A 12,706-nucleotide genomic window follows, 5' to 3' on the forward strand; every position below is an offset into this window, starting at 1 on the left:
ACATTTTTTCTAATGTTGATGAAAGACCACCCCTAATTATCCAATCCGAGTGAGTGAAAGGAATTATTAGCGGTTAAACCGGGAAAGTTTCACATGAATTAGATGATTGCTGATATTAATGATTGATGAAATGAATGTTTTTACTGTTCTGAATATGGTAATGCAGTGTAAGTCAGCTTCTATTTGCTATAAGCCATGATTAATTCATTCCATAAGCAAACATTTGCTATACTTGTCATCCGGTCGTGTGAGCTGCACATGAAGGGACCTTCATTAAATGGTTTATGGTGTTTCTCTAAATCACATTGTAAGCAGAAAGCTGCAGTGTTTGGGAGACGGTTGGGATATTGGTGTGCATGTTAATGAACTTGGAAAGGAAACCTCTCTAGTCTAGATCAGAGACCAGCTCTTCCACCCATAAATGTTCCATGGCCTTGACCATGGAATGAAATATTAAGCAGCAGAATGAGAGTGTGATGTGTCGTCTCGAAGGATGACTGTTGACCTTTTCTCTGTTGCTCATCCTTTAGGAAGAGGCCGTGATGGAGCCGGCGGGAGCAGGTGAGTGTGTGCCACCTGTGTCCAGGCTAACCATCTGCCTGCCTGTTTCAGTTACACAGCGTCAGGCTCGTCTGCTTTCTACACCTGATTATTGCTTTCCCAAAAGAGTAGAATCCTTGACAAGACAATAGTTGTGAATCTGAGTTTAATTAATTAATTCCTCAGTTGGTAAGAGTTTACAATAAGGTTAAGATTGATAACATTAGCATTTATTGATCTAGATTAATGTTCATTTAAAGTCAAACACTTAACATATTTATAAATTTATAACATAACATGAAACATTAATTACCAGTAATCAATTTATAGCTATAATTAATGTTATTAAATAGTATATTATGTACACTAGCATCTAAATGTTTGGGATCAAGTTTTTCTATTTATTTTATCTTTTACTTTTATTTTCAGGAAATAATGAATACTTTTATTCAGCAGGAATGCAAAAATTTCAAATTGTTAAAAAAAAATTAAGCAGCACAGCTTTTTATATATAGCACAACTAATATTTATGCATGTTACAGAATTTTTACTTTTTGTGAAAGCTTACCAAATCTACTTTAGACATATAATAATATACTTTTTTTTTCTAAACCGACCCTAATATTTTGTAATGAACATGTTTTTAAAATATTAACAAATCATCTTGCCACCTTGGAATTATATGACTGCCTGCATTCCGAGTGATTATGAGATAATGAGATTCAAAGTTTGAATTCCATATAATAGATAGAACCTTTCTGTTATTTAAATAAAAAGTTTTAACTTATAAAAAACACACATAATGTAAACAAGTTGTCACAGAACGTTGACCAAAATGTCAGATATAATCTTATAATTCCAAGGCAACAGTCTCATCTAAATAGAATGCTATTGAACTAATATCAATCATAAATGTTTCTGATCAAACAGCAGTTGCTGAGACGGACCCTAATGGACCTATCCTGGAGAACGGAAAAGAGGAAAAGAAAGGTATAAAATATCAGTGATTATATACTGTTCTTTCTTTAGACTTTGAGAAGTGCACCAACAGATGCAGACCAACAGTGTCGGTCATCAGATTACAGTACAGTGTCATTTGTCAGACTCTCCCAAACTCAACAAATGGCACTTTAATATGTTTAATATTGGTTTCTGTTGCAGATGATTCTGTGCAGAATGAAAATCACGACGAGGAGGAAGCAGGACCGGTTAATGGTGCTAAAACAGAAACCGACACCACACCACCTCTTAACGGAAATGTGGAAGGAGATCAGTCACACAGTGGTCCAGAAGAGGACGAACATGCTTCTGCTAACGACTTCAACAGCCACCCTGCTGGAGAACTAAGTGCTGGTGGAGTAACTATGACCTTCCTTGGCTTCAAGGAGGCGGAGCCTGGGCAGGGAGTAGATGAGGATGATGATGGCGGAGCAATTATTAGAGCAGAAAGAGTCATCCTCACAGACGAAGGGGAGGAAATCCCAGAGGAGGTCAAAGCTGCTCAAGAGCCTACTGTGGACACCACAAATGAAGACACTTCTGGAAACACAGAAGAAAATGGTGCTGAGGAAAAGACAGCGAAGCATCCGGAAGCTACTGCTGACCCAGAACAGGCAGAAGTCATTGAAGATCCTCCTGCTGAGGAGATACTTCCAGATGTAGCAGGTGAAGGTGAGACACAAGATCTTCAAGATCTCAAGCAAGAGGTGAAAGATCTTCCTGAATCGACTGAAACACAACCTCAGAATGTGACGGTAGATGGCACTATCGAAGCAGCCCAGGTTCCAGTGTATTCCACAACACAACCGTCTCCAGCAATCAGACCAAAAGTTGAAGCAAACTCAACAGAATCGCAAACCCCAAAAGACGAGGAGGTCACGCTCGCCACGCGCAACTCGCTCAGCCAATTTCAGGAGGTTCCACTGGATGGCGCCGGAGAAACTGGGGAGTCAAACGCCAAGGCAGAAACCGAGAAACAGCGTGCCGAACAAGAGCCTCTCCTCGTCTCCAAAGCAGCGGCTCAGCTGGATACCAGCCCAAATCGAGCAGAGGACGCAGGTGCACCGAAACAAAAAACCTGCCAATGCTGTTCAGTCATGTGAACAATCTGCTGACGTTTGACTGTCACTCTTTTTACTTTCCATTCCTTTTCATCGTGTCTTTCACTCTGAATATAGAGTTTGTATTTCAAGACATTGGTATTTTGATCTTCAGCTGTTCAGCACGTCGGAAAAGTGTTTATGATGTACTGAAGCCTTCAAGACTTGCATTGCCTTCACTGTATTGAATTCACCATAACTCTTCTGTGTGAGAAGAAGCACACTGCCTTGCAGGAAAAGACTGGAAAGGCTTCAGTGTGCATGATGATGATGTTGTTGTTGATGTGTCATCACCATCGGTTGCTTTCCCAGCCTCTGGTGTCTGATTATGATCCTGTTTTCATGTCTGGCGACTCTAGAGCGTTGGCTGCCGACCCACAGAGGCCTTGACAGTTTTAACACTACCATATAAAAATATTTTGTTTTTCTCAGTGCCGTGGGAATCGACCCACATGGGTAATTAATAAATCTCAACCTATAATAGTACAATATAGGCATTCTCTATTAGAAACCATTTGTGTGCCTTGTTTATGAATCAAATCAAAGAGACCGCAAAGAGATGGAATGGTTTCCTGTGATTTTATACATTCTGTAACATCTTTAGAGTTTTTTGTATTGTTGATGTGTACGGAGTTTTATTTTAATTGCTTTTAATGTTACAGTGCCTTTAACTGCCCGACAGAAGTGTTTTTAGACTTTAAAGGCATGGTTTACCCAAATTTCAAATGTCTGTGATGAAAATCATTTCATGTTGTTTCAAAGAAAACAGTTTTTTTATTTTTCTGCAGAACACAAGATAATTTAAAGACTGTTTCAATAAATGTAAATTATTTTGTCCTGCCGTAGAAAGAAATGCATGTTTGGAACAACATGAGGGTGAGTAAATGATGACAGAATTAAAACATTTAGGTGAACTATCCCTTTGAACTGTTCATAATCTACTTCTGTGCAGTATATATGGCATAAACCGCTTTATCAATCTTGACAACTTTAGGTTCATTCTCCAACTAACATTTCTATAAGGACTGCTCCTGTTGTCTCTCATTAACACTGTTTCAGTTGTGTGTGATTCAAGTTTCATACCATTATATGTAATCAATACTATTCAAAGTTTTCAGTTTAATTCCGGAACCTTTTTTTTTTTCAGCATAGAAAGTTTGATGTTAATTCTCAGTGCCTTAACTGAGAGCCTGTTTGTACAGTTTAAATCAAGAGCTGAATGAAAAGCAGGAAGGATTTTGTACGAAAGTTTACATTGGAAGAGCTGCAGGATTAATAAACTGATGAAATTGAATCAAGGCTATGTTTTTCTTATAAAATAGATTGAAACAAGAAAGAGTTTAGAAGGTATATAATGTGGATGCATATGCTGTCAACATAAGGATAAAACAGTACCCTTTTGAAAGTTATCTATAAAAGTATAAAAGAGAATCAAATAGTAACACCGTTAAAAAACAATGGCACCAGACCTTTTATCATGAAACATGAAAAAGAATATTGTATATTCAATGTTTCAGTGCTGATGTTTAAATATTCAATAGCTTCAACCGTTTCCATATTTATATTTTATGCTGCTACATTGCACTTTACAGTAAGTTTTCAATTCATCCACACGAGTTAATGCACTCAGTATCATGAACAAGCATTTATTAACCAGTTTAATTAAAAAGATAATTCTGCTTAAATTTGCCATCTTTCATAGTTAACTCATGTTCAATGCATAATAAATTAGCTAATGCTAACTGAAATGACAATGTATTTGTATATGTATCCTAACATTAATAAATACTGTAAAGTTATTGTTCATTGTTCGTTCATGATACCTAATGCACTAACTAATGTAAACATTAAAACGTATTGTAAAGTATTAAAGTAACATGTAGATCTTGCATTATTGTGTATGAATCTAAAAGTTCTGCATAAAGAGATCCCCTTCAGTCATTAAAGCTCTTTGGATTAGTGAGGCAAGGCCCATGATGTACTCAACAGCTTTAGTGCAGTGTGGAAGAAGGAGAGAAATGAACTGCATAGATTTTAACCTTGATTACTAAGCAGAGGGTGGAGGTGTACACACACACACACACAGAGAGAGAGAGAGAGAGTTAAATAGAGAAGGAAACCAGGGAAAGAACAGGAATAAGGTGAGAGGGGCACACTTCAAAACATCTTGGTGGATGATTTCAGGTGTTTGTGTCGTTCAGCTGACCTTCCATCCTTTCTTTCATCACATCGGCTGGTAGGCCTATTTTCCTTTTCATCTAGTTTTATGCATGGGTCAAGTAATACATGTTGCTCTTTAACTCATTGTGTTACATTGTCAGGAATTTAAACTTGGGCTCATCAGTAAGATATTGCAAGATTATTTTATTTAAAGCCTTCCACATTACTAGTGCACTTTAAGTGAAAGAAGTGCACTTATCCTTAAGTGACAGCTATTCATAAGAGAAGTGTCTTGAGATTTATGGATGCTGACAGCGGTTTTTAGTATACTGTTGCTAAAAATAGATTTTGTGCTACTTGGATTTTGTTTATATACTTAATATTTTAATTTTCACAACAGTATTTTACATTCCTTTGAAATTCATTCTTGACTGTAATTATATAGTTTGCGTGTCTTCTATAATTCATAAGAAACACTAAGAGTGCCCCACTATTGCTGTATCAGACTTTCCATGTTGTTTTGTCACTCATGTCCATAGTATAATCGGATTAAACAGTATTAATCTGCTCCTTATGTATTTAGCATTATGCTATGACACACCTTTAAGTCTTTGTGTTTCTTTAACGTCCAGTGGAAAATGCAATATGGTGTCCAAATGTTATTTTGAGAATGATCAACTCGTTGTCAACAAAAAAAAAATATTAACCGACTTGCATGGATGTCTGATTTTGTATTTAGGTAAATATGATTCTGAGAAGAGCTGGTTAAACTTTCACTTTCTAAAGAATAGAGATAAACTTCATCGACTGTGAAGGTGGAAAAAGTTCCACTTCTGACCCTGCACACCGTTTAATGTTTTTCTAATTTTAATAACTTTGTTAATCATTCTTTGTTAATCATTCTTGGCACAGTCACATGTGCCAATATGGGAAAAAAAGCAGTATGGATCAATGCACAAGACAATGACATTATAGCAAAACAAGAAAAAAAAATTTTTAAAGTTAATTTTGAGTAAAAAAAAAAAATGCTATAGCCTTGTCTATAGACTGATATAAAGAAGAAAAAAAAAGATTAATGTGAAAAGACATTTATTCTGACTGGAGGCATATGCTTTAAAGAATAAATAACCTTATGCATTTGATTAAGACTTAGAGGTCAAAAAATTGTGAAGCAAAAACCCAAAAGCAACAGACTGCAACGGTGAAAAAGATTCCATGCATTCACACTACAACTCAATTTAGTATGAGCCTTCCTGAGCTACTGGGATTGAAACATAAGCTGATTATAGTTTCCTAAATCAGAAAAAAAAAAAAAAAAAAACTATAAGTGTTTCCTTCACAAAGAAAAGGTCTTCAGGGTTCCCTCCTCTATGCTATAACAATGAAGAATGGGTGAGAAAATCAATAAGAAACAACTTTGTTAATAACCAGTTCAATCAAATAAAGGATGCCTGCTTCTCGCTTGTCATTCTGTTATTGTATAACGTGTTTTGCCATTTATTTTACACAGATATATTGCAAAATGGAAACAGATTCTGTGACTTGCCCTCAGAAATCTGAATTCCAGGATGAATGCAGTAATAAAGAAGAAAAAACCCACTTAACTGATGATAGGGAAACAGCAGTCACACAAGATCATATGGAGCAAGATAAAAACACGGCCATAGACTCCCAAGACATGAAAAACAAGGACAAAGAAGCTATTAGTGGGACAGCAGTTGATAGCAGTTTTCCACCTCAACCTCACAATCACCCCACCTCCTCACCAGTGGATGGAGACATTGAGGCAACAGAGGAAGTCTTGAGCAGGACAGTTGAAAATGACCCAAATGGTAATCAAGAGTGGCCACTAGTGCCAGGACTGGAAGAAGATATCCAACCAGAGAGGAATGCGTGTCAGGCCAATGAGATTCAGGATGAGGTGAAGGAAAACACTGATACCAGTGAAGATGTTCAGACAGCTGGAGTTACCATAACACAGGCAGACAAAGCCTCACCACAAATACCAAAGGAAGCCTGTGAAAAAGAGGGACATGAGCTTGAGTCACATGGTGTCTCGGACTCGATTGTGTTCCTATCAGAAAACAGTGAAGAGCAAAATTTAAGCTGCAAACCTGTGGACTTCACCACCACCAAAGAGCAGTGGGTGAGACAGGACAGTCATTGTGATGAACCATCAAACCTACTGTATTCCACAAGCTCTTCAAAAAGTCTTCTCACTGAGACCGAACCTTTATCAAGCACCCAAAGTGAATCCATGACTGAACCTGTGTTTAATGCTGAGAACATCCAGCAGGGGGAGCCTGAGGTAAGCAGCCCAAGCGGTCTGAATGAGAATGAGGAGGGGCAACAGGTGTGTGGTGTTGCTCCACCCTTAGAAACCATTGCAGACGAGCCAACCAATCAGGAGGAAGGTAACTCAGCTTGTATCTCTACTGAAGTGAAAGAGTCATTGGTAATGCCACAGGGGAGGAGGGAGAGTAAAAGGGAGGAGAGAGAGAGCAGTGAAACAATTGAAGAGCGAAAGCAAACAGTGTGTTTCACAGAAACAGGTGGGACCGAAGGAAAGCAGCTGGGGGAGGTTAAAGATCAAAGACAGGAACGGGAAAACAACGGGCAGAGAGCAGAGTCCCAGTCAAACACAAAGCCTCATCTGGGAGAAGGGAAAGTCAACAGAATGCAGGTGGATCATTTTGATGACAGCCAGAGCGACAGTGGCGTATCCGCTGATTTCTCCCCCAGCAGCACAACAGATGTCTTGGAGGGCCATGATAATGATGCTCCTCAGCTCTCTGAATCTCCACCTAACGAAACTCCCATTGAGAGGGAGATCCGTTTAACCATGAAGAGAGAGCAGAGTCTACGGCGTTCTCGAGGACTGTGCGACACCATTGACAGGACTAATGAGTTTGTGGAAATTCCAGTGAGAAAGCCTATTCTATCCCAGGACCCTCAGATAAGACCCAACCCGAGCCACGACAAAGACCGGCAGTTTGCTGGAAAGAAGATGCAGAAGGAAATTAGTGCTGAGACAGAGAGGGAGAAGGTTCTGGTTGAACTGGGCCGACTACCTGGTTTCTATGATAAGGGAACAGAGGTACAGCTTCAAGACAAAAAGCAGCTTTTTGAGTCATTCCAAGAGCTGAAGGAATCGGTGGCAACCATTAGCAGAAGATCTGCCACCGTAGAGTCTGCTGCTGGAATACAGGAAGCTGATTCTACTGTTGATGTTAAACAACTCCTAATGCAATTCTCACAAAATTCTCCCACCCCACCAGTTACGACCCAGTATGGAGCCACCAATGGCAACCTGCCTTCTGCTCGAGGACCTGGTCTAACTGAAGGAATCAAGGGCCAGATAATCATCATAGAGGCCAATGCTATTCCCACAACCATAGGAGGACCAAATGGAGGTTATAAGACAACCTCATGCACAGATGGAGGATCCGTGAGGCCGAAGAATTCAACAGGTTCAAGAACTTCTGCCGAGCCTGTCAGTGCAAGACAAGGTCCAAATTTAGAAGTGACTAAAGATGAAGACTCGAGTTTAGTGAGGGAGAACCCTTTCTTTAAGCTCCGTTCTTCTATGACTCTGCAGCCTCAGGTGGAGCTGGACATCAAGGAGGCAAAGGAAAGGGAACGAGAACTGCAGAGACAGAGAAACAGTCTTTATGGAGGAGCAGCCACACATACAGAAGAAGGAAGAGGAACAGGAATGGATTTGAGGAGGGAGGTTAGAGTGAGAGAGTTAAGGGGAACCTCTAGCCAAGAGTTTCCTCCACCTCAACAGACTCCAACAGGCCGCCAATCAGAGACGTTCACCACCACCACGTCAGGTGAGTCTGTAAGCAGCATGTGAAAGTTCTGTTTTGGTTTACAGAGCAGTTCAAATCAACTGAAGACGTCAGTCACACCAGTGTTCCTTTCATGTTTGTAGGTGGAAAAGAACATATTGAAGATAAGGATGGTATATATTGGGTGTTAAATTAATAAATGCAGTGACCTCATTAGAAATCATGGTACATGGGCACCAAAATCATACCAGAAGGGGAATTTATTGTGGGCAGGCCACTGAATAAATGTAAATAAAAACGTAATAAACTTATGTAGCATTCAATATACAGTTCATGCATTCACTGAAAACCAAATAAATGACTTCTGCATTGTTAACACCATACACAAACATTTAAGCTTCTGGACACATACAAAGACACATTTGTCATTCAAATTCTGTTGTATTCAAAATAAACATTTTATCAGGTTATCCATTGCCTGCAAACAAATCGATAATCTTTGCATTGCTAGCATCACTCGCTACTCCTTAGCTACAAGAGAAGATGCTACATAGAGAGAATGTATAAACAGAGGATACATATGCAAGGAACACATGGCATATCTAACAAATCCAAAAAAAAAAAAAATATTAATTTGAAGGCTAAACATCAGATCCGTGACCCTGGCATTGCTAGCACAATGCTTGACTATTTGCACTATGGGAAACCTTAAAAAAGCAACACTGGCAAAACTCAACACTTGTGAATTATTATTTAACAGTGTGAATCTAATAATCTTGTATGTGTGTGTAGAGGGAAATGTAACTATACTATCATTTGACTGTAAGCTAGTAGTTTGTGCTTCACCATGGCAGCGAACAAACAAATAGCAAAAATGCTAATATGGGGTTATGTCACCAGTACTAACATAAACTGGATATTGAAATTTCAGTGTTATTAGTCAAATGTGCTGACATGAGCAAAGTATGGATAAAAGTACTGTGTTCTGAAAAGGTATATAATCCTTATATTATATCCTTTTCTGTTTACTCAGAAGAGCAATCCTTTACAATTATCCAGCATAACAATTTCTGCCAAAACGTTATAGTACATTTATTTTTCCTGCTATAAAATCTAAATTTATGCAGTATCACCTTCTTATAGAGTGAAATGTTTTCAGAATAATTCTGTCATTTATATTCTTCCTTGAATGATGATGGCCAATATGAATTTAGCTTTACTGCAATATCAATAACTTTTATTAACAATGGTAATTTTGAGGAAACTGCGGTAACCATGGTACATTTTTGTAAGGGCAGCTAATAGTTATAGCCCAGTATTGCCGGTGTCATAACTTTATACTAATGTGATAGAAGTGCAATAGAAGTGACTTGTGTGAACTGGGGCTCCGTTCCATTAGTAAATATTTGAGTAATATATATATATATATATATATATATATATATATATATATATATATATATATATATATATATATATATATATATATATATATATATATATATATATAATTTCTTTAATATATATTACTCAAATATTTATATATATATATATATATATATATATATATATATATATATATATATATATATATATATATATATTCTATGTTCTGCTATATTTGGGTAAACCTCATTCATGTTTCTCATCTAAATTTTAATGTTTTAATACTTTAAATTATTATAGTTCTTTTTTCTTTTCTTTTTTTGAGAAATATAAAATGATACTATAAGAATTATTTGTCTGTACTTTGTTGTTTTCTCACTCAGTGATTTTTATGAACATCCAGTACATTAACGGATTATCATTACATACACTTACGCATCTTCTGCTTATAGTGCGTCAATCCACTGGAAAACTGGACTTAACGTGGCCTCCGCCCCAAGCTGATGAAGAACAAAGACAACTGTCAGAGGTAGAGGACTTTTTGTTTGAGTCTCTTTTAAAAAAAGCATCGTTTTTGTCCTTAACTATATTCTTTTCTGTGACTAAATGTGTATTGTTCAGTTATGCTGGTGTTGGTAGCATTGTGGTTAAAGGTTTGAACTGGTGATAACCCAAATGTCTGAGGTTCAAATTTATAATTTGGTAGTCCATGAATAGGGGTTTTTACAGATACCAAAGCTCTTCAACCTTTCAATAGGTAATCAAAGGAGTATCAAAGTCTCAGTCACACTCCCTGTGCAAACACAACTGCACACACTTAAATGTGACGCTGCTGAAAAAGTAGCTTATCTTACTTCATATGATGAGAGTTCAGAACAGAGTTCATACTAGCTGCATTCTTTAGAATCAAGATTATGACTATTAGCACTGAATCATTCGCCTCAGCCAGGGAGGTATAATGTTACCAACACAATCAAAACCAATAGGTGTTGCCAAGTGAAAGCCTTTATCTGAAGACAAAGGTTTTTTTTTTCAGTTCACCTCAGGTCTCGTTTGCTTAGAGTAAAGTGCCTATCTTGATATAGGAGGAAGTTAAAATTGCATGTGCTGCTCCTGGTTATTTTTCCCATTTATAGGAATAATTCACCACAAAATGAAAAGTCTGTCATCGTTTTTTCACCCAAATGTCATTCCAAACTTTTATGACTTTCATTTGTCAAACGCAAAAAGGAGACATTAGACAGGAAGTTCACTCTGTTCTCTCAGATAGAACAAATGAATGATAACCAGGGGCTGTCAAACTCCAAACATGACCAAAAAAGTCAGGTTAGTGCAATATATTATATACCTTTACGTTGTTATTAAGTGAAAGTCAAATGTATTCACTTCTCAAATCGAACTTAAATGTACTTATTTGAATGTGCGCATATTCAAATTTGTGGGCTGTGAGCACTTGTGTGACATGTGAGAACCAGTTACAATATTTGGCACAATTGACATCAAATCTTATGTGCCATATTTGAATGTGTGCAAATATGAATGAAATTTGAGACAATTTTCAATGCATGACAACTCAATTTGCCTTTAGAAGACCACTTTAGTGATGCTTTTTGGAGGCTGACAGTCTCTGGTCACCCTTCGGTTTCATTCTTAGGAAAACAGCAGTCAAGGCATTCTTTAAAATATCTCCTTCATTGAGGAAAAATGTCAAATTGGTTTAAAACAACGCATGGTTTAGTCAACGATGACAATTTTAATTTTGATTAAATTAGTCTTTCAGTCTTTCAACACTTTCACTTTAAAACCGGGATGGAACCCTTTAAAAAGGGACATATACAGTATGTACCTTATTTAACACCAAAGGGTGCATTTAAGTACCCTAAATGTATATTTTAGCACCTAAAGTGTACATTACATTTTTGTACCTTCCGAAAGGTTATTTTGTACCTTTTTTCTGAGAGTGTATGCCTATGTTATGTGAGCTAAAACCATTCAAATTCAAATGCACCTACTAATGTTCTTATTCTAATGTTCTGATAAATACAGAAAACGGTAAAGATCCCGAGGCAGAAAAATCCATTACTGGAGCGCTGGGAGTCAGGGATGGTGAACGGCCGTGTGGACGATGACGACTGAGACTGAAAACCAGCTACAGCATCCTGACATATACATTATGGAGCAAGTGTATCAGTCTAAAATAAAGCGTATGAACAAATGATCAGTTTTCCTAGAAACCCCTCTGATGTGTTAAAGATAACCAGTTTGAGTGCCACGTGCCATTATGGGTGGATAAAGAGCATCAATTGCCTCAAAAAGACACTGCGAGTTGGTTATCCAATCTGATATTCCATAACACACACTGTGTAAAAACCAAATTAGCCAAACTGGTGTTAATGGTAAGGTTTTTTTTTTTTTTTACATGAGCCCAAATGATTTCAGTGATTGTCATTTTGAATGTAATTTTCTGATTTAGTTATACAAATGTTTATATTCACATAGCTGCTCATCTCATGGTAATAAAACAGTCTAAAAGCCTGGAATTCTGTAAGATTACATACAAATTATATTTAAATTAACATTATTTGATAGACATTTAAATACTCATTAGAAAAGCTAAATTATACTAGGAAAAGGCTTTATTGATGAATGATAAAATAAATAAAATCTTGTTAATCAGCCTTTTTGGTCATTTGCGAATGTGACTCATTGTTAGTATTGTGATAGAGG

The 12,706-nt window shown here is 37.2% G+C and overlaps 2 protein-coding genes across 6 annotated transcripts in view; both read left to right on the plus strand.

Annotated features, from left to right (window-relative positions):
* palm3 (paralemmin 3) overlaps nt 1–3,933 on the plus strand; it is a 36,172-nt gene extending 32,239 nt beyond the window's left edge. For 4 of the 5 annotated variants that reach the window (XM_026257461.1, XM_026257485.1, XM_026257453.1 and 1 more), the window contains 3 exons: nt 531–561; nt 1,471–1,530; nt 1,702–3,933. In XM_026257461.1, coding sequence (XP_026113246.1) covers nt 531–561; nt 1,471–1,530; nt 1,702–2,642 — 1,032 coding nt within the window. In that variant the 3' untranslated portion in view covers nt 2,643–3,933. The remainder of the gene's footprint in view (nt 1–530; nt 562–1,470; nt 1,531–1,701) is intronic. The other variant, XM_026257478.1, reaches the window with a different exon arrangement.
* A 584-nt stretch (nt 3,934–4,517) lies between these two features.
* On the plus strand, nt 4,518–12,657 carry LOC113091812 (uncharacterized). Its single transcript, XM_026257446.1, has 4 exons — nt 4,518–4,875; nt 6,310–8,635; nt 10,432–10,508; nt 12,026–12,657. The coding sequence occupies exons 2-4, from the start codon at nt 6,322–6,324 to the stop codon at nt 12,113–12,115; spliced, it is 2,481 nt and encodes an 826-aa protein (XP_026113231.1). The 5' UTR covers nt 4,518–4,875; nt 6,310–6,321; the 3' UTR covers nt 12,116–12,657.
* Nucleotides 12,658–12,706: the final 49 nt, after the last annotated feature.

The sequence above is a fragment of the Carassius auratus genome, chromosome 6, assembly GCF_003368295.1.
Source record: "Carassius auratus strain Wakin chromosome 6, ASM336829v1, whole genome shotgun sequence".
NCBI lineage: Eukaryota > Metazoa > Chordata > Actinopteri > Cypriniformes > Cyprinidae > Carassius > Carassius auratus.

Bases quoted from the DNA above. Each gene is read 5' to 3' on its own strand.
- LOC113091812 (XM_026257446.1), top strand. From the start codon at position 6,322: ATGGAAACAGATTCTGTGACTTGCCCTCAGAAATCTGAATTCCAGGAT. The intron at 8,636-10,431 runs GTGAGTCTGTAA...TTCTGCTTATAG, and splicing joins GTTCACCACCACCACGTCAG to TGCGTCAATCCACTGGAAAA. The intron at 10,509-12,025 runs GTAGAGGACTTT...TGATAAATACAG, and splicing joins AACAAAGACAACTGTCAGAG to AAAACGGTAAAGATCCCGAG.